The sequence below is a fragment of the Emys orbicularis genome, chromosome 8 (genome assembly GCF_028017835.1).
Source record: "Emys orbicularis isolate rEmyOrb1 chromosome 8, rEmyOrb1.hap1, whole genome shotgun sequence".
Lineage (NCBI taxonomy): Eukaryota > Metazoa > Chordata > Testudines > Emydidae > Emys > Emys orbicularis.
In genome coordinates this window covers 64,861,084-64,888,880 of record NC_088690.1, presented here as the reverse complement: position 1 = coordinate 64,888,880, position 27,797 = coordinate 64,861,084, and the positions used below count along the sequence as shown (strand labels likewise).

The window sequence follows — 27,797 nt, the reverse complement described above, 5'->3', positions numbered from 1 at the left end:
TTGCTCTCCTCTGGACTCTCTCCCATTTGTCCACATCTTTCATAAAGTATGCGCCCAGAATTGGACACAGTACTCCAGTGGAGGACTCACCAGTAGTGAGTAGAGCAGGACAATTACCTCCCATGTCTTACATATGCCACTCTTGTTAATACACCCCAGAATGATGATAGCCTGTGTGCAGCTGCATGACATTGTTGACTCATGCTCAATTTGCGATCCACTGTGACCCTTAAATCCTTTTGAGCAGTACGACCACCTAGCCACTTATTTCCCATTTTGTAGTGGTGGATTTAATTTTTTCCTTCCTAAGTGAAGTACTTGTCTTTATTGAATTTCATCTGGTTGAATTTAGGCCAATTCTCCAGTTTGTCAAGGTCATTTTGAATTCTAATCTTGTCCTCCAAAGTGCTTGCAACCCTCCCATCTTTGTGTCAAATGCAAATTTTATAAGCATACTCTCCAATTCATTATTCAAGTCATTAATGAAAATATTGAGTACTACTGGACCCCTTTGGGACCCCAATAGATACACATTCCCAGTTTGACAGTGAGCCATTGATAACTACTCTTTGAGTACAGTCTTTCAACCAATTGTGCATCCACCTTCTAGTAATTTCATCTAAACCACATTTCCCTAGTTTTCATATGAGACTGTCATGTGGTACTGTGTCAAAAGCCTTACTAAAATTAAGATATATCATGTCTTCTGCTTTCCCCCATCCACTAGACATCAAGTGTGGAATAATCTCCATGCAACAATGATAAATTCAAATCTAGGCAAGACTGGCTTTGCCCCTTATCCTCAAGATAGATAGATTGTGTTCCATACATGTGAATTTTTCATATAAGACTTAAAAACAAAGTTCTGTTATCTATGTGTAAATAGTGCAGCCTGTGATTAGAGTTGGGTGGGGAATAGTTGTCCTAGCCCATGAAAATTTGAGGTTTCAAAAATTTTCCCCCATATTGGGATGAAACAAGACCTTTCAAAATGTTTTGCGAAAAAACAAAAAGAGGGAGACCCCAGAATAGACAATAGCCTGCCTGGTGGTTCAGGCACTCACCTGGGATGTGGGAAACCTGGGTTCAAGTCCCTGGTCTGAATCAGGCAGAGCAGGGATTTGAACTTGGGTCTCTCCCACATCTCAGGTGAGTTCCCTAACCACTGGGTTACTGGCTATTCTGGGGTTCTGTGTCTATGTGGAAAGTCCATCCTGGACTCGTGAAACCTTTCTGACAAAAGTTTTGTTAAAACTGACCCTTTCCTACAAAAAACTTCTGGTTTTGATGAATTGACATTTTTTGACAAAACCGTTCCACTGAAAACTTCCCAACCAGCTCTACCTTTGTTGTGTTTTGCACGTATGGAGGTTTGTCCTGCTATCACTGCACAGAATTTCCCCTCCAAACACTGCTGTGAAGAATCCTGTGTATCATTTGGCTGCCACCCTCCACTCCAGAGGCTGCAGCAGTCCAGAGAGTCTGTACCTATAATTGAACTTGGCCTTGTGAATTGCTGAGCACCCTGCTTTCAATGGGAGTTTTGCTCTTGCATTACTAGGTCCATAATGCATATAGTGCTTTGGGAAAAAAGGGGCTATGTGAAATGTTATCCCAATATATTGTAACTGGAATGTACTGAATCCATGACAGCTGCTTTATTGGGACGTCTTCTAGGAAATGCACCTTGAACTGAATGCATGAGTTTTCTGCACCAGTTTACACTAGCACAGGATCTAATGCTGTGATCCTTAATCCTGGCTGCGAATAATGTCAGTGATGATTAAAAATCATTTCTTCCAAACTTTTTTGCATGCAAACAGCGCCGGGGTGCTGCATTTCACACCATTCCTCTCTGGGCTGTAAACAGAGGTGGGTTTTTTTGGTGGGGGTGCACAGCATTTGGGATCCCTTCTCTTTATGCCCAGTTCCAGATGAAGGGTGGTGGTGGTGGGGTAAATGGCATTTAGCGATAACTGGGATGAGGGAGGCTATCTAAACAGAAAAGTCATTTTCTTTAGATCCAATGAAGTGCTGCAGGTTCAACTATTGGTATGTCTAGACTGTAGTCCAGGATGTGAATACAGCTCGAGTAGACATACCCAAGCTAGGTTTAAATCAACCAACCCCGCAAGTAATTAGCCAGGGTTCTGAGTGGGCTTGTACAGCCTTTGCTGAAGCGCACACTGCTTCTGAACCTGAGCTAGCTTTAATCTAGCTAGCTCGGGTATGTCTGCACAAACTGCAATCACAGCCTGTGGTTTCGGTACAGATGAAACTTTAACTTGTAAGCTGGGGCAGAGACTGTGTTCTGTGTTTGAACAGTGCCTAGGTGCTACTGCAATATAAAAAATCTGTCATGACGCACAAGGCATTATTCTGAGATGTCACAACTCTTTAGGGTAACATGATGGAGCTGGAGCCTATGGCCATCACGTATCTATTTTTTAATGTTTGTATCTGGTGCAGTTTCTGGGGTTCAAAATATTATTCTTTTATATTTGGAAACCATAACCAAAATACTGTAGCCTACTTTCCCTACACCCTATGCCAGTTCCAGGCGTCAACAAGATTTCCTAGGTGCAGTACCTGTAATAAATACATCACTTTGTACATCAGAGCTGAGCGAAACTGGCCAACCGGGCTTCAGTATTAAATAAATTATTTTTAAGTGTCAAATACCCCTCTTATCCTGGTTACTAGGGCATTGAATGCATATTACTCAAGTAAATTCACTTTGGTTTACATTTGCAGTTCATCTTCAAGTGCTAATGCATCTCAGCAGCTGTTGACAAGTTAACCATACAGTTCCTAACACCACAGGGTCAAACTTGTCAGCTCATTAGGCTACTGCATTTTAACATTCATGCATATCATGCCTTTAGCAGTGGGTATGAAAGGAGAGTATAAATTAAATACAGTAGGCATTTAAGGAGGAAGTTGAGGTTGCAGATCGGTAATGGGCAGGGATTGTGGGCACATATGTGGGGATTGAGACTCATGAGGTGGAGAAGTAGCGTTTGACGTAGCATAGGAAGTCTGTAGGGTCCTTGGCTTTTTCCAGAGCCATTAAGCAGCATGGGAGCAGGAGTGGAGGGATCTGAGGTTAGGCATGTGCCAAGGCTGGGAGTTGGTGGGATGGACTCTGCTGTGAGAGGCAGGCAGAAAGAGTGAAGGGATTCTACAACTGAGCGAATGGAGGGGACATAGAGTGACAGACATTGAAGGAGCAGGATTATTCTTTGTGTTCCCCTCTCTCACCCCAGAGCCTCTTGGCTGATGCAAGGGAGATCAGGGGTATGGGTGGTGGGAGGTTCTTTGCTCTTCTTCGGCCTCCATTTTTTAGTTATTCTCCCAGTTCGAAATAGTTCCTGGTGCCTGCTTCCACATATAGCTTTGCCAGTCAGCAGCAGTGTGAAACCAAACTTGTTGCTTTCAGTGCAGCCTATGTGTTCTGAAGAAGTGAAAACCGACTGCTCTTGCAGCTTACTGTGTGCTCCTGAGTTAATTGGGTACAGCAGAGTTTAGTTATGCTCAGAATCTAGAAGAGCTAGCTCCTTTCAGGAAAGTTCAGACTCAGGCTACGTCCTCACTGGGGGGGGGGTAGATTTAAGATACGCAAATTCAGCTATTTGCGTAGCTGAATTCGACGTATCGGAGCCGACTTATCCCGCTGTGAGGACAGCGGCAAATCGACCTCCGTGGCTCCCCCGTCGATGGCGCTTACTCCTACCTCCGCTGGTGGAGTACAAGCGTCTAGTAGGGTAGTGTAGACGTAGCCTCAGGCTTGCTAGCCAGAAGCCAGGACAGAGGCACAAGAGCCACCCTGTTATGGTTGGGGTTTCCAGGCACAAGCTGCACAAAGGGAATGTGTCCAGAGACTTTGCTGATTTTGTACAATTAAATTAGTATGGGCATACAATGGACTTTCTCTTCAGTCGCTAGCCTTGCTGAAACACCCATGGCACAGTTTGTACCACAACCGCTGCAGGTATCTCGCTCTTTTAATAAGCATGTTCTATGTAGTTGCATGTGTCTCTGTCATTAGCACTGCATGTGCTTTTAAAAGTGTTTAGCTGTCGTAATCTTGGAGACAAATACTGCCTCCTTCTCCATGAGAACAGAGGGCCGTGCACAGCAGAAGCAGTGTTCTGTCATTTGTGTGTGGTGGGAGGCTGCTCGTGGGGTGCACTGGGAGCTCCCAGCACTCTGATGTGCTTGGATGCCAAGTCAGTAGTATAGCTGGTGTATCCACTACCAGTATATGAATTGGCTATCATTTGTCCCCTGCAGAGAGGAGCCACAGGCATCATGGAAGCTACTGCAGTAGCAACTGTGCAGATGCTTGGAGGGTGGATCTCCTTCTGCATGGAGAGCTGTAGTAGAGTTACTCTGGCTGAGTGCAGAGAACAGGGTTTGGTCCATAACATGTAAGTAATATTCCTTTCCTTGGGATATAGGATGAGGCCTACATTTTTAAGTGTAGTGACTTTGATTGCCCCACTTTTGTGGTGCTCAACTTGACACCTGAAAGGGACTTGGTTTTCAGAGGGCCTGTGGCCATAACTTTTTAAATTGTCCCTTTAAATTGTCTCAATTTGGGCACCCCAAATCACTAGTCACTTTTAAAAACCTAGGTCTGACTGTACACAAGTGGCTGGAATAAACTGAAAAATTGGTGAATTACTGACAGTGTTGGAGTCACTGAGTTGCAGTACTTCATAATAAGCTATCCCTAGCCTCATCTTAGCAACTGGAATCCTTAAGTATTGTGCTAGATGCAATTTAGGTAATACATTTCCTTCAAATTTTGACTTTGCAAGAGAGAATAAGGCACAGTCAGCAGTTATTTATAAGGTTTGTGTTGGAGAGTTGGAGTCTAAAGATCTCACCAGTGAGTGTACATCTTAAAAGAACTTCAAGCACGCATCCATCTGGTGGGTTGTTTGAGAGGATATTTGTTTGGTGGGTGTACAATTCCAATATAATAGTTTCCATGTTTCATGGGTACAATGATCTGATCAAGCCAAATTGGCTATAGGGGTTTGTCTTGCAACTAGGGAACATGATCCTTTCTTGATCTACACGGCTGCTACTTTGAAACCTTTCTTGATCTAGGTTTCATAACATTATTCTAGATATGAAAGCATCCTCTGTGCTCTGGAGACCTTATGTCAACATGCTGTGAGGAACAGGGTCATCTACCTTGCCTTAGGAAGGCCTCTTTAGTTCTGTGATAGTTTGAGCTCTTTTGAATGAGGCAGTCTGGTTTTTCCTTAGTGTTAGAGATGGCCAGAGCTGTTCACATCAGGCTACAACTTTAACCAGCTTTGATCATTCAGAAGTCAAGTATTGCTTCCTTTGCCTGTCATTGCTGGTTTCCTTGACAGATGTTCAGGCAGTGTCTTGCTGTCGAAAGCCCTTTTTGAAATCTTCCATGGTGATTTGACATTTTTTTCCTTTTTTAATACATAGGTTTTCATGAGCAAAACAAAGAAGAACTAAGGAGTCAAATTTTGTGTATTTGATGACCAGTTCATTGTACATTATGCAACCGTGCTGAGTTGTATTCAGACTGCTGATTAAAAACTCCAGAAATAGCCTGTTTTCTAATTAACAAAGGGTTGTGAGTTTTTTAACTATTCTATTGCTTTTATGAAGGTTTCTTTTAAGAATGTTTAAAGTAGATGTTTTCTCTTTATGAGTTGGCTTAGGCTTTTTGTAGTGAACTTATTATGGAGCTTCACACATCTGTTTGAGTAAGGAGCTTCTTACAGGCTACTGCAGTGTTTTTGCAATTTTAATGGGCCTCGTTCATCCTATAAAGAAGTATACATTTTCCTACCTGATCAAGTGAGCAAACAATAGGGGTCAGATGTGGCAAAGACCCTAACAAAAAGCACATGTCCAGCTGTCAGGGTGAGGTAAAGTCATATCGGGATTGCTTGAAGTTATTAATGGCAGTAACATTTATGCTTCCTCCTGTTTTCCCAATTAAATTGAGAAACCTTTTTTCCTAAGGTGGCTCTGCAGCACCTGGTTCTAATACTCGGTGTGTGAACATTGCCTGGGGTATCTCCATTTCTTTATAGTAGATGCTGGCTCAAGCACATTTAAGTAATAGTTCAGCTAGAGACCAGTTTGTTGGAAAGCAGTAATTATTAAGGGATTTATTTTGAGTGTTTTTTTATCATTGGTGGTGAGTATGGCCAAAGTTTTCAAAAATAAGAGCCTAAAGTTAGGCTTCTAAATCCATATTTCGGTGTCTGAATAAATGGCCTGTTTTTCAATAGTACTGAGAACTAGAGCTGGGTGACATTTTGTCAGCCAGTAGTAGTCACGCCAAAAAATGCATTTTTTAGGGCTCAAACTGTTCACAAATTTGATTGAATTCAATGAATAGTTTCATCCAAAAAAAGATTAAAAAAAGAAAAAAGTCTGCACTTTGTTGTGACCATTTTGAAATGTCTCGTTTGACTTCTGTGTTTCAAAATGGTGTTCCGTTTAGAAATTTGGCCAATTGAAAAAAATAAAAGGGTAAAAAACACCAAAACAACAAAAAAAAGTGAGTTTTTGGATTCAGTGACAAAAATTGAAAAGAAAAATTTGGTTTCATTTTGAACCGAACTGTGTTTACAGGGGGATTTTTTGGTTCGGCCTCTGAACTGAAAAATCAGTTATTTGCTCAACTCTACTGAGAACCCACCTTTTTCTGCTGACTTCAGCAGGATTTTGGGTTCACAGCACATTTTAAAAACCAGGCTATTTATTTAGACACCAAAATATAGATTTAGGAGCCTAACTTTAATACTGAATTTTTTTAAAACTTGCCTATGATTTTACTGTATGTAAAGCTATCAAAGAGTAGAGGCTTCAGTATCAAAACCGTGATTAACATTGCACTATGCAAGGTACTTGAGGCTGGGATCTACTCCCTTGCCTTTATAATAAAATATTTGTTCATCAAACTCACACTGCTTGCCGATAGTGAATGGAAAGAATTGCCAAGAAAGTGTGAATGAAATTCATTGCACATTGTGGGTGTTTGTTCTTCCTTCGTTGGAAACTATTACTGTCTGATACTTTTTTATTCCTTTAATTTAACATGGTCAAAAGTTAGAAACCACGGCCATGTCTATACTACCAGCTTAATCAGCACCGCTGCGATCAGTGCAGCAGTATTGATTTAGCAGGTCTGGTGAAGAGACACTAAGTTGATGGCAGAGCGCTCTCCCATTGATATCTGTACTTCACCTCCCCGAGAGGCACGGTGGGAGAGCGTCTCCCGTCAACATAGCACGGTGTAGACACCGCTGTAAGTCGACCTAAGTTACATCGCCTTCAGTTATGTAAGTTATGCAACTGAACTAGTGTAACTTAGATCGACTTACAGCGTTAGTGTAGACCAGTCCCAAGTATTTTTCAAATCTGTAGTTAGCAATCTCTAGTATTGAAGTTACAAAACTGTATCAGTGCACAATTTCATTTAACTATTTCTATGTATGTCACAGAAGTGGACAGATTAAAAATTGTTCATCAGTGAATGATGAATAGAGTTTGCTACATGAAATGCTTTTGATGACAAAACTTGGATGTCTAAAATGTCAGAGGAGAGAAGCAACAAATCTCCTAGGGAGTTCAGGATCTTTGCAAGGGAGTAAAGTTTTTGCTGCTTCTCCTTCTAACCTTTGAGAATATGTCTAAACTGCAATTAAAAACCCGCAGCTGGGCCGTGCCAGCTGATTCGGGCTTGCGGGGCTCGGGCCAAGGGACTGTTTAACTGCGATGTAGATGTTCTGGCATGGGCTTGAGCTCAGGCTCTAGGTCTCTGAGAGATGGGAGGATCCCAGAACTTGTGCTGCCAGAACATCTACACTGTAATTAAACAGACACCTGCTGCTGGCCCATGCCAGACGACTTGGGCTTTTGGGGCTAATTGCAGTATAGACATACCCTCAGAGGCTCACAGGAGGCAGATCTGTACAGCCACACACTCTGTAAGCTTGGCCTGAGAAGTGCAGTCTCCTAAGGGACAGAGTAGTGGTGCTGTTCTGAAGGTGAGGCTTTGGTGCTCAGTACCTTAGGAGAGGTACTCTTCTCAAGCAGACCTTAAGAGGCTTCTGGATGTAGAGATGGCCTTCTGGGAACCTCAGAAAGGAGCATCTGGAAGAGTTCCCCAGGAGAGATGAGCCTGGGGATCCTGAGCTGGAAAAAGGCTGTGCGGGATGGCTCTCAGCCATAAGAACTTTAAAAGGCACTTTGGGGAAAGGAGAATTTGACAGCTATATCACCGAGCATCTGAACGCTGCAGGAGGGGGAAGTCTGCTGCCTCTCCTCCAGAGTTCCCCATGCTCCCTGCTCCTGTGCAGACGAGCAGTTGCAGTGTCCTCCTTCCTCACAGCAGCACAGGTATACTTTGTCTCTTTACACTTGGCTTAGTTTTTTATCAGTATTTTTAAAAAGATTTGGGCTGATACAAGGAGAAATCATTCCAATATTTGAAATTATATTTCCATGCTGTATTGGCTTTTGGAGTAAAAGCTGATACAAGAGTAGCAGTTGAATATCCGTTGAGTCTGTTAATTCCATAAAACAGAAGCTAAAGAATTGTAGTTTTACAGTAAAATAATTTCTATATTTCCCAGGTCTTTGCTTCTTTTATCTTAGGCCCTGATCCTGCAAATATGCACATGCTTATCTTTCTGCATGTGTGTAGTCCCAGTGACTTCAATGGGACTGTTCGCATGCAGGAGCATTTGCAAGATCGGGGCCTTTGCTTTTTTTGTATTCTAAAAATGGTCACCAGATCTGTAAGAAACTGTCTCCCTATCTCAGATAATCGCTGGCTTATTTTTATCAGGAAATCCCACATTCTCCCTATCCTTGTAATGTTATCAGGTGGTTCTCTCCTCCTCCAGAGTATTGCCAGAGAGAGCCTTGACGTTCAGTAGCAGCTGATCACAGTTTAGTGTTGTGGAATGCCTGTCTTTTTATCTGGGAAACCCAAAAGCGCTACCAATAGATCCAGTGGCAGTTTCATTTTGGGTCGATCCATTCAGGTCAACAACCTGAAACTCAAGCAAGTCATGCAAAAAGTGGAAACGAGGCCAAATTACAAAGAATAAATATACATACCAAACCAAACCAAGCATGTTAAGGACAAAATTAGAAGGCACAGAATGAGATTCAACTAGCTAGGGACATAAAGGGAAACAAGAAAACATCTTACAAATACATTAGAAGCAAGAGGAAGACCAAGGATAGGGTTCACCCATTACTCAGTGAGGAGGGAAAGACAATAACAGAAAACACAGCAATGGCCAAAGTTTTAAAAGCCTTTTTTTGTTTGTTTTCAACAAAAAGGTTAGTAGTGATCGGATGACTAACCTGGTGAACATCAGTGTAAACGCAGTAGGATCTGAGGATAAAATAGGGAAAGAACAAGTTACTTAGACAAGTTAGATGTCTTAAGGTTGGCAAGGCCTGTTGATGAAATACATCCTAGAATATTTAAGGAACTGCCTGAAGAGATCTCTGAGCCATTAGCAATTATCTTTGAGAACTCATGGAGTATGGGAGAGATCCCAGAGGACTGGAAAAGGGCAAATATAGTACCTATCAATAAAAAGGTGAATAAGGACAACCCAGGGTATTACAGACCCAGTGAGCTTAACTTTGGTAGCAGAAAGATAATGGAGCAAATCAAACAATCATTTTATAAGCACCTAGAAGATAATAAGGTGATAAGTAACAGTCAACATGGATTTGTCAAGAACAAATCATGTAAAACTAACCTAATAGCCTTCTTTGACAGGGTAACTTGTGGCTAGGAGGGGAAGTGGTAGATGTGATATACTGTGACATTAGTAAGGCTTTTGATACAGTCTCATGTGACCTTCTCATAAATAAACTAGGGAGGTACAGCATAGACTAACCTACTATAAGCTGGGTGCACAATTGGTTGGAAAACCATACTTTGAGAATAATCAATAGTTCATGGTCAAGCTGGAAGGGCAAATTGAGTGGGGTTCCCATAGGGATCTATCCTGGGTCCGGTTCTATTCAATATCTTCATAAATAATTTGGATAATTTCAGAGAAAGTACACTTACAACGTTTGCGGACGATAGCAATCTGGGAGGGGTTGCAAGTGCTTTGGAGACAGGATTAGAATTCAAAATAATCTTGACAAACTGGAGAAATGGTCAGAATTAAATAGGATGAAATTCAATAAGGACAAATGCAAAGTACTACACTTAAGAAGGAATAATCAATTGCGCAAATACAAAATGGGAAATGACTGCCTAGGGAGGAGTACTGCAGAAAAGGATCTGGAAGGATGTAGTGGATCACAAACTAAATATGTGTCAATAATGTAATATTGTAGCAAAAAAACAAAAACCCACCATTCTGGGATGTATTAGCAGGAGTGTTGTAAGCATGACACAAGAAGTAATTTTTCCACTCTAATCAGCACTGATAAGGCGCCAGCTGGAGTACTGTGTGCAGTTCTGGGCACCACACTTCAGGAAAGATGTGAACAAATTGGACCAAGTCTGGAGGAGAGCAACAAAAATGATTAAAAGTCTAGAAAACATGACTTATGAGGATAGCTTTAAAAAAATTGAGTTTGTTTAGTCTGGAGAAGAGAAGACTAAGGAGGACATAAGTCTTCAGATACATAAAAGGTTGTACTAAAGAGGAGGGTGATAAATTGTTCTCCTTAACCACTGAAGACAGGAAAAAGAAGTAATGGGCTTAAATTGCAGCAAGGGAGATTTAGGTTAGACATTAGGAAGAACTTCCTTACTGTAAGCGTAGTAAGGCACAGGAACAAATTACCTAGGGATGTGGTGGAATCTCTGTCACTGGAGGGTCTTATGGACAGGTTAGCCCAACACCTGTCAGGGATGGTCTAGATCGGGGTGGGCAAAGTTTTTGGCCCGAGGGCCACATCTGGGTATGGAAATGGTATGGTGGGCCATGAATGCTCACGAAATTGGGGGTTGGGGTGCGGGAGGGGGTGAGGGCTCTGGCTGGGGGTGCAGGCTCTGGGGTTGGGCCAGAAATGAGTTCAGGGTGCGGGAGGGGGGTCCGGGCTGGGGCAGGGGGTTGGGGTGCAGGGGTGGGTGAGGGCTCTGGCTGGCGGTGCGGGCTCTGGGGTGGGGCTGGGGATGAGGGGTTGGGGGTGCAGGAGGGTGTTTCAGGTTGGGACAGTGGGGTTCGAAGAGCGGGAGGGGGATCAGGGCTGAGGCAGAGGGTTTGGGTGCAGGAAGGGGTCGGGGTGCAGGCTCCAGGCGGATGACCCTCGGGCCGTAGTTTGCCCACCCCTAGTCTAGATCAGTGGTGGGCAACCTGCGGCCCGCAGGCCTCATGCAGCCCATCAGGGTAAGCTGATTGCAGGCCGTGAGACATTTTGCTGACGTTGACCATCCACAGGCATGGCCCCCTGCAGGTCCCAGTGGCCGCAGTTGACCATTCCCGGTCAATGGGAGCTGTGGGAAGCAGCGGCTGGCTGCGGTTCGCTGTTCCCGTCCAATGGGAGCTGTGGGAAGCGGTGGGCTACAGGCCGCCGCTTCCCGCAGCTCCCATTGGACGGGAATGGCGAACTGCGGCCACTGGGATGTGCGGGGGACAGTGCCTGTGGATGGTCAATGTCAGCAAAATGTCTCACGGCCCGCAATCAGCTTACCCGATGGGCCGCAAGTTGCCCACCACTGGTCTAGATAATGCTTAGTCCTGCCTCAGTGCAGGGGACTGGAGTAGGTCAGTGGTTCTCAACCAGGGTGCGCGTACCCCTAGGGTACACTGAGGTCTTTCAGGGGATTCTTCAACTCATCTAGGTATTTGCCTAGTTTTACAATAGGTTACATTTTTAGCACTAGTGAAGTCAGTGCAAACAAATATTTCATACAATGACTTGTTTATACTGCTATATACTGTACACTGAAATGTAAGTACAATATTTATATTCCAATTGATTTATTTTATAATTACATGGTAAAAATGAGAGAGTAAGCAATTTTTGAGTAATAGTGTACTGTGGCACTTTTGTATTTTTTTTTTTTGTCTGATTTTGTAAGCAAGTAGTTTTTAAGTGAGGTGAAACTTGGGGATACGCAAGACAAATCAGACTCTAGAAAGGAGTATAGTGGTCTAGAAAGGTTGAGAACCACTGGACTAGGTGACCTATCGAGGTCCCTTCCAGCCCTATATTTCTGTGATCTCTTTAAGCCCTCAAGCTGCTGTACTCAGGAATTGGGCAGGTGAGCAGGGGAGTTTTTCCTGCCTTGTTCATGTGGAACCTAGAAGTTCAGTAACAGAATTTCCTTCCTTTGTACCTTGAAAGCCAGGTGCCATAGAAGGCTTTGTGCCTGGTCCTGCTCCTATTGAAGTCGAGGAAAGATAGTTCCAAGGAGCATTAAGTTATGTCAGAGGCCTGTAAAATTTCTTATAATGGGATGAGTTGCTGGAGTACAAGGATATTTTTAAGCATTTCGGAATTATATTTTGGTGTTGTGAAATGTGGTGGTGATATGGTAGTGGGTTTATATAATGCACTTTTTAGAGTTTGTGTTTTAATTATATTGTGTAGTAACTAATCTATGTAACTCTTTTATAGTGAGTAATGTAGTATGTATCTTAGTGATAGTACTTACAGGTAATAGATCCTAGGAACAGGAAATGAGATGCTATAATCCCCTAGTAATTTGTTATTTTGACCTTTGTGTCTGGATAACAGGAAAGTAGATAAAATACTGCATTCTCACACTTTGCGGCATGCTTAGATTTGCATAATGTGCCTCCACCCATGTCAGGGCTGGGGCTTTCTTTTAGCCTGGGCTACGCTAAAAAGACAAATAATTTTTAACTTACTTAATTTCTTGTAAGTAACAATAGTTAGTTTCGCAGCTCCTGTTTGCTTCCTGGTCTGGATCTGGCCTGTTGGGTGATCTGGAGCAAGTCACTGCCCTCTCCGTGCCTCAGTTTCTCCATCTGCAAATTTAGGATAATGATACTGACCTCCTTTTGCAGAGCACTTTGAGATATAAAGATAAGTAATACATCAGAGCTAGGGATTTATTATTAATGCTTAGTAATTCATAAACAACTTAATGTATTTATACAGTGGTCTTTACAAAAGGAACAGGTTTGCAAACCTTTTTGAGGATTCTGTTGATTAGTTAAGTTATGTCCTACAAGGTTGATCTTTGCCATATGTAAATAAAGTGAATGGGATTTAAACCATACACTGAATAACCTGGTCCAGTTGTCTCAGATTTGGTACAATAATGTAACTTTCCTTTAGCTTTTTCACTACTTTTTCTAGCCCCTTTTACTATAATAGTTTCTTAGGATCGCTGCTGATTATGGTGTGGGCTTCTTAATGGAAGAACATTTGTAATCTAATAAACTGGTTTCCTGATTCAGCACTGCAAGATATGTATATAAGAAAGCCAAGGCCAACTTCTTGAAATTCTTACCCTGCTAGAATCCTTGTTTTAATTTACCTAATATTTTACAGTAAATGTAATGTAAGTTTTGATAGTTTGTGCTTGATGCTGAAATGTAGAATTGCTAGTTAATACGTATACAGAGGCTTCCTTTGAATTGCTCATTTTTCAGTGAAGTGTATTTAATGTTTTCCACATGGGTTGTGTTGAATATATTTCACACTTAAAGTGGTGATGTTGGTGATTCCATTAGAGACTATGTTGAATTCCTGTTATGCCATTCCATTTGGATAATGTAGTCCATAACTTGTATCCTTGCTGTGTGTTACTTCAGCATTGTTCAGGGCTGATTCTGCTCTTGAAATTCAAATGTCCAGATATGTCCTGAACTAGTGCTTTTTTTCTTGATTGCGGGACTAATAGAGGACGTTAATGTTAGGGCTTGTCTACAAAGTGAGTTAATGCGCAGCAAGCCAGGGTGTGAATATACAGCACGCTAGAAGTTCGTAGTCCCCTCGGACTGTTTCAAAAGTCACTTTCAAATGGGAGAACATCAGAGTGGACTATGGTACTTGTGGGACACTGCAGGTGGTCTGCTTGGCCAGCTAAAGTGCTGTAGATTCACACCCTTGCTTGCCACACACTGTCTCACCACATAGACAAGCCCTTAAAACAGTGTTTCTCAAACTGGGGTCGCCGCTTGTGTAGGGAAAGCCCCTGGCAGGCCAGGCCGGTTTGTTTACCTGCCCCGTCCGCAGGTCCGGCCGATCACGGCTCCCAGTGGCCGTGGTTCGCTGCTGCAGGCCAATGGGAGCCGCTGGAAGCGGCGGCCAGTACGTCCCTCGGCCCGTGCCGCTTCCAGCAGCTCCCATTGGCCTGCAGTGGCGAACCGCGGCCAGTGGGAGCCGCAATCGGCCGGACCTACGGACAGGGCAGGTAAACAAACCGGCCTGGCCTGCCAGGGGCTTTCCCTACACAAGCGGCGACCCCAGTTTGAGAAACACTGCCTTAAAATCACAAACTTGTCCAAAATACAGAGTCAGATCCTGAAAATTATTGCATAGTTTTTCCTCGGTCCTTACAGATGCACAATTGCCACTGAAGCCCAGGGGTATGTGGTCTTAGTAAGACCTGAGTAAGGAATTCAGGCTTTGGTCATAGTTACCAGCACATGCCTTGTTAACATTCAAAGACTGAAAATCTGAAACCGTTTGGAACTCAGAACCCACCCCTCTAATTTGCAGAAAACTAGTTGTGAAAACAGCCCAAGGGACCTGATATTTTTCCATCCCAGCTGCTCCAGCAGAAAGTACAGCTGCAAATTAAAAAAAAAAAAAAAAAAAAAAAAGTATTGTTCCTATAAACTGTTGAGTGTATTTTATAACAGCAATAATTCCCACAAAATCAGTTACGGCAGTTAATGACCGGTTTGTTAAGGCATTAACTGCCCTCAGCTGGGAATGACCAATTTCTCTGGAATGGTTGTATAAGTACTAAGCATAATTCAATAACACTTTCAAATAATGATTTGGTTAATTACTGTTAAATTCTTGTGGAAATCCTATCAAAGTACTTATGACCTCCACATTTAATATCCAATGAGTTCATCATGATTCATGTTTATTACCATAAATACCAAAGGAATCCATAATGACTAGGCCATTATTTTTCCATGGGTGCCTTGACTGCTTTAGGCAATTTGGCTAGTCCAGTTTCAGTCATTAAGTGCCTGATTCTCAAAACTACCAGTCTTTGCAGGGCACAGCTTTGGCATATCCCCAAAACATTGGTGACTTTTTATATGCGAACTGTTGGCAGAGATTCTTCTTTCTTTTCCTAGTTAGGGGAATAAAATGATGCCTTCTGAATAAGTCATAAGGAACTCCTTTTGCAGTGCCTGCTTTTGCATGTGTGGCCCTGGGTTGTGATCAAAAATAGCATCCTGTTACCCCATCCTGTTCCTTTAAGGCTTCTGCATCTAGGAAGAGAGCTGTTCTTTACCCTGGCTCAAAGTGAGAGGGTCGAGACTGGGTCGGTCTTCAACAGAATCTCCAAATAATTATGATTGACTCATGGCTTCGTTCAGCAATGTTCAAAGTAGAACAAAACACAAGATGCGTATCTTCTGATTAATCTGTTAAACAATGGTCAGTCACTCGCAAGAATGATTAAAGGATTGTAAAACAAGCCTTATAGCGATAGATTCAAGGCGCTCAGTCTGTTTAGCTTAACAAAAGAAGGTTAAGGGGCACAGTCTATAAATACTTCCATGGGGAAAAATTTGATAATTGACTTCAATCTAGTGGACAAAGGAATAACAAGATCCGATGGCTGGAAGCTGAAGCTAGACAAATTCGATCTGTAAATAAGGTGTACGTTTTTAACAGTGAGGATAATCAACCATAGAAATAACTTAACAATGGTTGTGGTGGATTCTCCATCACTCACTGGCGATTTTTAAATCAACGTTGCTTTTTTTTTTTTTTTTCCTCAGAGACCCTTCAAACAGGAATTAGTTGAGGGAAATTCTCTGGCCTGGGTCATACAGGAGGTCAGACTAGATGGTTTCTTCTGGCCTTGTAATCTATGCATATCCATTTTAGGGAGTTAGTCCCTTTGAGTAAGGAGGGCATCTGGCTTGTCAGTTTGTCAACATTTCCTTTGAAGAGAATTATGCCACCTACCTTAAACTCTACTGGCTAAATGCTCAAAAAACTGAGTGTTGATGATGTTGAACTTGCAAACTGTTGATGTGTTGAATCTCCTTTCCGTGAATGACACTGGAAAAGAAGATAGCTAAAGGTTGTCTCCAGTATTTGCCAATATGCTGATTGAGCCTGTTATGTTGCCTAGAGCAGGGGTTCTCAGGACAAATTTTTTGGTGGCCTCAGTGCGGCCACCAACTGTTGCTGATGTTCGCGCTCATATTTTTTCCTAAAATATTTGTGGACTGGAGCCTGAAGGCCTGTGTGCAGATTCCAAAGCCCCATGGACAGGGGACGGGGCCTGGAGATGGAGCCAGAAGCTGTGCGACTGGAGCCTGAGGCCTGCTGCCCCACAGCCGGAGCCCAGGACTGGAGCCTGAAGCCCCGTGGCTAGAGCAGGCAGCCTGTGAGTTCCTCAGCTTCCCAGGGGCAGTGGGGCTCAGGCTTTGGGCTTCAGCCCTGGGGAGGCAGGCAGGCAGGCTCTAGCCATGGGGCTTCAGGCTCCAGTCCTGGGCTCCGGCTGTGGGGCAGCAGGCCTCAGGCTCCAGTCGCACAGCTTCTGGCTCCATCTCCAGGCCCCGTCCCCTGTCCATGGGGCTTCGGAATCTGCACACAGGCCTTCAGGCTCCAGCCCACAAGTATTTTAGGAAAAAATACGAGCGCGAACATCAGCACTGTGCCACAGGTATCTCTGGAGGGGGGCAGGGTCCAACCCCTACTGGCAGCCCCATCAGCAACAGTGAGGCCACCAAAAAATTTGTCCTGAGAACCCCTGCTCTAGGCAACATGACAGGCTCAATCAGCATATTGGCAAATACTGGTTTGTCTCCAAGCATTGTGCCACAGGTGTCTCTGGAGGGGGGCAGGGTCCAACCCTACTGGCAGCCCCAGTAACCAACACCAAGGTGGTACATCCAGGAGCAACAGGGAGGGGCCGCTACTTTGCCACTCTTCTCCCCCCTCCCCCCCTCATCACAGCCCAGGAGGCTGTGGCCGTAAGAAAAGCCCCTGGTGGCCACATGCTGCTACGGTGGTCACATTTGGATGGCCTCGAGTGGATCACAGCTGAGAATGCCAAACTTAGGACAGACGGACAGAAAATAGGGCAGATTACACCCACACTGGTAGTATATAATGCTTTCACCCCTCTTCTACAATTAGATTTAACCAAACCAGCAACAAATGAGTATTCCTGTATTGCTACACCAGTTTAACATGGAGTCACAAAGTGTCTCCCCTTTGGCAATCTGTCCCTGGTTTACCACCCAGAAAAACTGGACTTCTGTGATAAATGATCCAAAAATCGCATGTTAGGTTCTTCCAACTCCAAGGAGCTGGCCACATACCTCAGATCAAAATATACTTCAGGATCTCACCAAATTCCATGCTGTAGCCAATCTTTAGTAAATTAACTAAAGATTTATTAATGAAAAAAGAAAAGTGAATCATATACATTACAGTCCATTTCAGAGTCTGTAGATCAGGATGATAGCAGTGATGTTAACTTCTGCTAGTTTGCAATAAATCTCTCTAATCAAAAGATTAGAGCCCAGATGGTGGCTTAGATGTAGCGTCTGTTAGATTCTTTCCACGAATCTTTCGGGGCATCCCAAGTAATTACTTGGGGATCTCCGTCCAGTGGCTCAAACTTTCCCTGTTTAAAATTCAGCAGATCAGAGATGGCAGGATCGTGCTCCAGGTTTTTCTTTTATAGTTGAAACAGGCTGCCAAGTGTTTCGAGCACAGCACATGCCCGAAGATTCCTCTTTGTTAAGCCCATAATAACCCACCCTTTGAGGGTAACATTCTACTTCCTATGCATACACAGGTAATCCAGCTACAGTGATTTACACAAGGCAATTCCCGGTTATTCATTATAACAGGGATAGATAAGCTGAAGATAATATAGGAATATTCATTTGATTCATGCAGTATATACACATCTTGTGAATATACAACCAAGTACTAAATACAGGCCTTTGATCTAATAACAATTGAGTATAGTTGCATATTTAATGTAAAGGTAATTAGAGTTACAAGATATAGATAGACATAAACACAGCATCTTCCTTGATTTCTTTTCAACACAAATGAATTGGCCTAGTCTATTAATCCCTTTTAACATCTCTTTGATACCCACACACAAGTGAATTGTCCTGATTACAATTGCAATGCCTCTTCTCAAGCCTTTAAGGTTCATACCCAGGTTACTTGGCCTGCTGATCCTAACCTGAACTGATTTGCCAGCGTCCCAGAGCCCACCTAATAAAGCATTGGATCAGAGTATGGTATTGAAACTGTGCCGGCTGTGTTGATGGATGACCTCTCCAGTCAAAACAATCTTCCTCAGCCTCTTTCCTGCAGCATTCAACCCTTTGATTCTTGACCTGCTGCTGTTTTGCCTGGGAACCGATACTGGTCAGTGGTAAGGTGGTCAATGGTTCTGTTTCTTCCTACCGAACTGCACTCAGAGTGTTTGTGATGGACCTGTGGGAAACTTTTGGCAAACCAGCAGAGCTTTGAAGCTGTGGAGACTGAAATTCTTTCCTTCATTTTTTTCTGTCCCTTCTTTACAAATATAGGTAAATAAAAGAAAACCTGGTAAATTAAATGCAAAATATTATGGTCACACACCTCTACAGTTGCACCATTAAGAACTCAAAAGCTAGAAGACAACAAAGTTAAAGTTCAACAGGCAACTGTAGTTCCAGCCATTTGTGCATGTGTATTATAATAGTCTTTAATGACATGGTTACATACTGTACATAAGGATGTAGAAAAAATCATATCCCATTATATTCCAGAATTTGAGAAATTGTACGTAATCATCAAAGATTGTATTGAAATGGATGTGCACAAGAGGGACAGAGTGAAGGTTTAACCATGCAACAGTAATGATGTATGAGGGTTTTTGCATTAAGAAAATACAAAGGATTAAAGTATTAAAGAGACAGTAAGTCTTGCTCCCAAAAACCTTCCTTTCCAACCCCAAGATAATTCCTAATACTGGTGAGTGCAGAGTGCTAAAGTAGCCATAGAATGTAAGATGGTCGTGGTTAGTTTTTGGTTTCTGCCTCCCTCCCCCAATGTCTAGATACTTAATAAGCCTGGAATTCTGGATTCCGTAAACCTTGTTTTGTTGCATTGGTTCCTCCTTAATTCTCCTTTTTCTTCAGCCATTGTTAATTTCATGCTTCTTGCATTTGTGTAGTGCTGCCACCTCCATGCGTCTTTTGAACTTTTCTGTATCAGGTGCAGTAGGCATTACTGTAGCACCTTAGACACTTTCTACTTAAGTTGAATAGCTGGATCCATTTTGAATTTTTGGACAGGTTGGAAATATCATTCAACATGTTGCCTGAGATGCTCTATAGGCATGGTATGAAACTCTCTGTGCCACAGATGCTTGTTTGTGTAAATCTGGCTGTGTTGAGTCACAAGAAACCCTTTGCCTCCACATTCTACTGGCTCTTTAACAGGAGTTGGGAAAGGGAGTGAAAGAATACAAGACCTCTATATTCTGTTGTTTAGAACAGTGATTTTCAACCTATTTTCATTTGCCTACGCCTAAAAAATTTCAAATGGAGGTGCGGACCCCTTTGGAAATCTTAGACATAGTTTGCGGACCCTCTGGTCTCCAGACCACAAGTTGAAAACCACTGTTCTGTGGTACCGACAACCTTTTGTGGACCCCTTAGACATAGTCTGCGGACCCCCGGTTGAAAACCACTGGTCTAGAAATAAGCTGCAACTATCTTAATAGCACTTGAGATTCAAAGCAAAGATTTAACTGGCTGTTTGTCCCAGCTAATAATTTCGATTACTAGAAGTAAAAGTTTTTTACAAGAATGAAAAGCTTTGTTGTTTTTGTTAAACATAATTGTGCCAGATCCTCAGCTGGTGTAACCAGTATAGGTCCCATTGACTGACTTTTTTGGAGCGATGCCTGTTTCCATCAGCTGAGAATCTGGTCCAATTTTAGTCTAGTTCATTATTTTGGGTATGTCTACACTACGGGATTAATCCGAATTTACAGAATTCGAATTTTGGAAACAGATTGTATAAAGTCGAATGTATGCGGCCACACTAAGCACATTAATTTGGCGGTGTGCGTCCATGTACCGGGGTTAGCGTCGATTTCCAGAGCATTGCACTGTGGGTAGTTATCCCATAGCTATCCCATAGTTCCCGCAGTCTCCCCCGCCCATTGGAATTCTGGGTTGAGATCCCAGTGCCTGATGGGGCAAAAAACATTGTCGCAGGTGGTTCTGGGTACAGCCTCACCCCTCCCTCCATGAAAGCAACGGCAGACAACCGTTTCGCGCCTTTTTTTCCTGGGTAAACACTGCAGATGCCATACCACGGCAAGCATAGAGCCCGCTCAGCTCAAGACAGCAGTCATGAACATTGTAAACACCTCGCGCATTCTCGTGCAGTTTATGCTGAACCAGGACCAGAAAAACGAGGCGAGGAGGAGGCGGCGACGGCAGCGCAGTGACAAGAGTGATGAGGACATGGACATGGACACAGAATTGTCTCAAACCGCGGGTCCCGGTGCTTTGGAGATCATGTTGTTAATGGGGCAGGTTCTAACAGTGGAACGCCGGTTCTGGGCCCGGGAAACAAGCACAGACTGGTGGGACCGCATAGTGTTGCAGATGTGGGACGATTCCCAGTGGCTGCAAAACTTTCGCATGCGTAAGGGCACTTTCATGGAACTTTGTGACTTGCTGTCCCCTGCCCTGAAGCACCAGAATACCAAGATGAGAGCAGCCCTCACAGTTGAGAAGCGAGTGGCGATAGCCCTGTGGAAGCTTGCAACGCCAGACAGCTACCGGTCAGTCGGGAATCAATTTGGAGTGGGCAAATCTACTGTGGGGGCTGCTGTGATGCAAGTAGCCAAAGCAATCACTGAGCTGCTGCTACGAAAGGTAGTGACTCTGGGAAATGTGCAGGTCATAGTGGATGGCTTTACTGCAATGGGATTCCCTAACTGTGGTGGGGCGATAGATGGAACCCATATCCCTATCTTGGCACCGGAGCACCCGGGTACCCAGTACATAAACCGCAAGGAGTACTTTTCAATGGTGCTGCAAGCACTGGTGGATCACAAGGGACGTTTCACCAACATCAACGTGGGCTGGCCGGGAAGGGTTCATGATGCTCGCATCTTCAGGAACACTACTCTGTTTAAACGGCTGCAGCAAGGGACTTACTTCCCGGACCAGAAAATAACCGTTGGGGATGTTGAAATGCCAATAGTTATCCTTGGGGACCCAGCCTACTCCTTAATGCCATGGCTCATGAAGCCATACACAGGCAGCCTGGACAGGAGTCAGGACCTGTTAAACTACAGGCTGAGCAAGTGCAGAATGGTGGTAGAATGTGCATTTGGATGTTTAAAAGGTCGCTGGCGATTGTTACTGACTTGGTCAGACCTCAGCCAAACCAATATCCCCATTGTTATTGCTGCTTGCTGTGTGCTCCACAATCTCTGTGAAAGTAAGGGGGAGACCTTTATGGCGGGGTGGGAGGCTGAGGCAAATCGCCTGGCTGCTGGTTACGCGCAGCCAGACACCAGGGCGATTAGAAGAGCACACCAGGAAGTGCTGCGCATCAGAGAAGCTTTGAAAACCAGTTTCATGACTGGCCAGGCTACAGTGTGAAATTTCTGTTTGTTTCTCCTTGATGAAAACCCGCCCCCTTTATTGACTCATTCTCTGTAAGGAACCCACCCTCCCGCTTCGATCACAGCTTGCTTTCAAGGGAAATAAAGTCACTATCATTTAAAAATCATTTATTCTTTATTAATTGATTATAAAAAGAGGGAGAGAACCCGGGTGGGGTTTGGGAGGAGGATCGGCAGGAAGGAAAAGGCCACTAAAAAAAGGTTAAAAAAATGACAGCCTTTTGCTTGGGCTGTCCACTGGGGTGGAATGGGAGGGTGCACGGAGCCTCCCCCCCCGCGTTCTTACACGTCTGGGTGAGGAGGCTATGGAACATGGGGAGGGGGGTTATACAGGGGCTGTAGTGCCAGTCTGTGATTCTGCTGCCGTTCCTGAAGCTCCACCAGACACCGGAGCATGTCTGTTTGCTCACGCAGCAGCCCCAGCATTGCATCCTGACTCCTCTGATCTTCCTGCCGCCACCTCTCATCTTGAGCGTCTCTCCTCTCCTCACGTTGGTCCCTCCTGTCCTCACGTTCACTGGCATCTTTCCTATACTTTGAAACCGTGTCCTTCCACTCATTCAGATGAGCTCTTTCACTGCGGGTGGATTCCATGATTTCTGCGACCATCTCGTCTCGCGTCCTCTTTTTCTGATGCCTTATCTGAGATAGGCTTCGGGACGGAGGAGGGAGGCTTGAAAAATTTGCAGCTGCTGGAGGGAGGGGAAAAAGGAGAGAAGTTTTTAAAAAGATACATTTTACAGAACAATGCTTATACTCTTTCATGGTAAAAAACACTATTCACATTACATAGCACATGTGATTTCTGTGCACGGTCTCATTTTGCCTCTTAATATTGAGTGCCTGTGGCTTTGCTGCTAGAGATCACAGACGCAGGTCCGGGCAACAGAATTCGGCTTGCATGCGGCCGTGGTAAGCCATTGTCTTTCAGCTTCTGCACCCTCCTTTCCCACATACCAAGCAAAGCCCGTTGAGTGCTGCGGTTTTCCTGTTAACCGTCAGCAGCAGAAAACAAACTACTCCCCTCCCCCATCCAGTTCTCTGGATGATCACTTTATCCCTCCCCCCACCGCATGGCTGGTATCAGGGAAGATCCCTGCTAGCCAAACGCGAAAAGCTCAGAGCCAATTTCTCCCCCCACGCTTGGCTAACTGCAGGGAAGGATTTCTTTACAGCCACAGGCAAACAGCCCAGTAGGAATGGCCACCTCTGTCCCCTTAATTAAATTCCCGTATTTCAACCAAGTTACCATGAGCAATATCACTCTCCTGAGGATTACACAGCGAGATAAAGAACGGATGTTGCTTGAATGCCAGCAAACACCGGGACCATACGCTGCCAGGCTTTGTCATGCAATGATACCAAATTACTTGCTACTAGCATGGCGTGGTCAAGTGTCCTACCATGGAGGACGGAATAAGGCTGCACTGCCCAGAAACCTTGTGGAAAGGCTTTTGGAGTACCTCCAGGAGAGCTTCATGGAGATGTCCCTGGAGGATTTCCGCTCCATCCCCAGACACGTTAACAGACTTTTCCAGTAGCTGTACTGGCCGCGAATGCATCCCAAGTCCTCAGGGCAAAGTAATCATTAAAAAACGCTTGCTTTTAAAACAAGTTTTATATTTTAAAAGGTAAACTCACCTGAGGTCCCTTCCATGGGGTCATGGTCTTGGATACTGGCTTGGGAGGGTACTTCAGTCAAGCTGAGAAAAAGATCCTGGCTGTTGGGGAGAACGGAGTGCTGTGTGCTCTCCACAAGCGCGTCGTCCTCCTCCTCCTCCTCTTCCCCGTCCGCAGAATCCTCAGGTGTGGCTGAGATTATCCCCGCCTCGGAATCCACGGTCAGAGGTGGGGTAGTGGTGGCGGCCCCCCCTAGAATTGCATGCAGCTCGGCGTAGAAGCGGCATGTCCGCGGCTCTGACCCGGAGCGACCGTTTGCCTCCTTTGTTTTTTGATAGGCTTGTCTGAGCTCCTTGACTTTCACGCGGCACTGCTCTGAGTCCCTATTGTGGCCTCTCTCCATCATGCCCTTGGAGATTTTTTTCAAAAGTTTTGGCATTTCGTCTTTTTGAACGAAGTTCTGCTAGCACGGAATCCTCTCCCCATATAGCGATCAGATCCAGTACCTCCCGTACGGTCCATGCTGGTGCTCTTTTTCGATTATCGGCCTGCATGGTTACCTGTGCTGATGAGCTCTCTGTGGTCACCTGTGCTCTCCACTCTGGGCAAACAGGAAATAAAATTCAAATGTTCGCGGGGCTTTTCCTGTCTACCAGGCCAGTGCATCCGAGTTCAGATTGCTGTCCAGAGCGGTCACGATGGTGCACTGTGGGATAGCTCCCGGAGGTCAATACCATCGAATTGCGGCCACACTAACCCTAATTCGAAATGGCAATATTGATTTCGGCGCTACTCCGCTCGTTGGGGAGGAGTACAGAAATCGATTTTAAGAGCCCTTTATTTCTAAATAAATGGCTTCGTTGTGTGGACGGGTGCAGGGTTAATTCGATTTAACGCTGCTAAATTCGAATTAAACTCATAGTGTAGACCAGGCCTTTGTTTAGAGGATCCATCATCCTCTGCTTCTCTTGGAGGTTCCTGTGTGGGCCAGCAAGACACAAGTCAGACATCCGACTCCTAAGCTGACATGGGGAAGGAAGTTCTGAGCGCAGTGTAAACAACTCCTTATTCTGACCCCCTGATACTTGATAGCATGACTCACTCTTTTTAAAGCCTCTAGCTGTATCTATAGCTGTTTGGCCCTGCACCTTTCATATTGTAGTTGGCTTTACAATTTCACTCCATGGAAACGGGTTGGTGAGGTATGTATTGTCTCTACTAGAGAAAAATAAAAAATGGACGAAAAGAAATTGCCATATTTGCTTTAAAATGGCATAGGTTACATCTTCGCAACTGCAACATATTCATTGTGTTATCTTAGCATTAGTCAGAATTATTTCCAAAGCTGGACATGATTCTTTCCCCAGTTACTATAGAAAAGTACTGTTTCTAAAGTGGGCCAGAGGTTGCAAGGTAAGACAGCTGTTGCTAAATTATCTCCCAATGGTATCTGAGGGATCAATTTCCCCTTATGCTTAGCAGAGGAAAGAACACAGCGTCTCTTGGCAAATGGTGAGTTTCTTAAAGCAACCACTGACAGGATTTCATGTTATTTTTATAAATTAATCTTAAAAGTAATGGCAAATGTATGTGCTGCTTTAGGACAAATCATTAAGCGGAGGCACAATATTCTGATCTGATAAAGGAGACCTAGGTCCCTCATAATGACACTTAGTGGGAGGAGTTTAACTATGATGGTTGTCTTAAAGCATCAACACGTTGCCAAGCTATCGCATAGGTCCCACTTCTATTTCCTGTTCTAAATATAGGGGGAATTGTGGCATTTCAAATAACCTTGTGTGGTAATTGCAGGCAAATGTTGATTTCATAATGGTGGCTGCTATATATCCTGATTCAATCCATAGGAGTTTTCAGATAAATTCACTAATCCCGCCTATCACCAATATTACACTTGATAAAGTATGTATCCCATTGTGACAATCGGGGTCCAGACAGTCCAAGGGAAGAAAGGGGGTCTGAACCCCAAAGAATAAGCAACTGAATCAATGGGTTGTATACAATGTTATTTGTGTATAAAGATATGTCAAGTAAAGTCTTTTAAGAAAGCTTGTAATGTTCTGAACTTGATGGTCATTAGGAGAGCTGTATACAGGTTATGGTTATGAATATATGCATGTATATGTGTGTACAACATTGTAATTGCAACACGGGTGCACCAACACCATCGTCTCACAACAGTGTCGGGAAGCAATCAGGCAGGGAGGGGCACCTCCCAGGGTAGTTGTTTACACAAAACTAACTCCAAGCACCAAGCGTCCTACATTCCAGGGAAGAACAATCATGGACTGCTACATGGAAAGTCATTGAAACTGAAAATAAAATCCCTGTCTTGAGCTCATAAGGAATTTCCCCTGCACTGTGTAACCATGAATTAATATAGTCTGGAAGAAAGGGGAAAAAAACCCTGCAAACCTTGTTAAAAGGGAAGGGGTTTGAAGTGAAGGCTATCGCTGGTGTGCAAACCATCTGGAGTGTGTCCCCCAAAGTGAACTGATGACTGGGAGCTGGTTTCACCTCTTCAGGGGTGATGAATCAGATGGGAACTGTCCAAGTGTCTGGTAGTTAAGAACTTGGGGAGACTCGGGAGCTAAAGGGGAGGTTGAGGTGACCCTGCAAGGAGTAACTAGGCCGGTGCAAGCCAAGGTAAAACCTTTATGCTTGAAGGCTGGCTACTGGTGTCAGAGCTCTGAGCCATAGCAGCACAGCATTAAGGCAGTTAAAGCTACAAGGCGGGCGGTGACGGAACCCCTCATTGGTCTGGGTGATCTCCAAAATGTCACACCTGTCAATCCAAAAACACTCAATTTTCTTTTCTTTATAATGTGTTCTATGCAGCTTTTGTGTTGTTTATCTAACCTGTGTTCAGTTGCCTTCCTGCACCTCACAAATGCTTAAATGACACTTTATATAACCAGTTTTACTGCAGTTGTTCATCTGTTACATTCTTTTATTTCCAGCGCTGATAGAAAACTCTGATAGTGTTATGTATATGGAAAAAGTTAGTTCTCAGAGCTTGGCATCCACATCAACACCCTAGTTGGCCTTAATTTGTTCCTTTGCTGACATTCTTGGCAGAGAGAAGGTTTGGATGGGCCATTGAGACTGAATTTCCCTTTCAGTCATAGAAGGTGGATCCCTGCATAGTAGGAATTGAACGTACATTCCCCGATAACATTGTGCAGGAAGCTGGCACTGCCGTTGCCTATGCTGTGTATGATCGGTGGATAAATAGAAGACTAATCCTCAGGGGCCATCAGTCCAGCATCTTTCGCTAATACTAATGTGTGTCACACATTTTAATAAAAAATAATCTTGTTAAAGCAACAGAGAATTTAAAAAGTGTTATCATAATCTTAATTAAAGAATTAGACTTTAGTGGAGAAATAGGAATGAATGTACAGTAACTACAGTGTTGGGGATTTTAGTTGACCTATAAATTCATGTTGTGTTTTTTATTCTCCCTAGCAAATGAAAGCTACAGACAGGTAGCAATGTGTGTTCTGTATCACATAAGCATGGACGACCGCTTTAAATCGATGTTTGCGTACACAGACTGTATACCACAGGTATGTGTTTTCCTTCTAGACGCATTCCACCACAAACATTCTATTTGTCGCCTTCCCGGTAGCAGAGGTCACAGTGACACCTTCAGGTGATAATGTGAACAACCATGTTTCTTTCCAGTCAAATAACTGTGAGCCTCTGTTAATAATGCAGCTTAACCATTCAGACTACCTTTAAGCAGCCTTTCTGAGAAGGAATAGGTGACAGACTTTGTCAGTGCTGCTGGCAAATAAGGCACATCAGCTTATTGCCAAGGGTATAAGCAACCAGAAAATACCACTAGAAGATTAGCCATGTTAAAGGGAGATGACAATTGGTTCCCTATATAATTACTGTATATGTCCTGGGGAGCTTTGCTTTTTGCAGTTTCAAAAGATATTCCTGGATCTTTTAAACAACTATATGAGTCAGTTTCTCAGGGTACTGATTTAAGGTTAGAGTTGAGGATAGAGTCTCCATCTCATAAGTGTAAAAAGGTCTCTGGTTGCTTTTTTTAGAATTGCACCACTCTGTTCTCTTTCCTGCCAAACATCTTTTTAACATCAAGCATATCCATGATGGGAAGTTGCCATGGAAAGTTTTCAGAACATTTCTTGTCATGGTAAAAGTTGTAATGTTCTTCCAAGTCAGGGGGGAGGAAGGAGGATCTGATGGGAATAGCAAGTGTATGTTGCAAAATACTCTTGTAAACATCCTGTAGATTGTGTTTGCCACAGGATGAAGTTGTATGCTAAGCCCAAATGAT

The 27,797-nt window shown here is 43.8% G+C and overlaps 1 protein-coding gene across 3 annotated transcripts in view; it reads left to right on the top strand.

Annotated features, from left to right (window-relative positions):
• KIFAP3 (kinesin associated protein 3) overlaps positions 1–27,797 on the top strand; it is a 146,419-nt gene that overhangs the window by 23,507 nt on the left and 95,115 nt on the right. For all 3 annotated transcript variants that reach the window (XM_065409644.1, XM_065409645.1, XM_065409647.1), the window contains one exon: positions 26,954–27,054. In XM_065409644.1, coding sequence (XP_065265716.1) covers positions 26,954–27,054 — 101 coding nt within the window. The remainder of the gene's footprint in view (positions 1–26,953; positions 27,055–27,797) is intronic.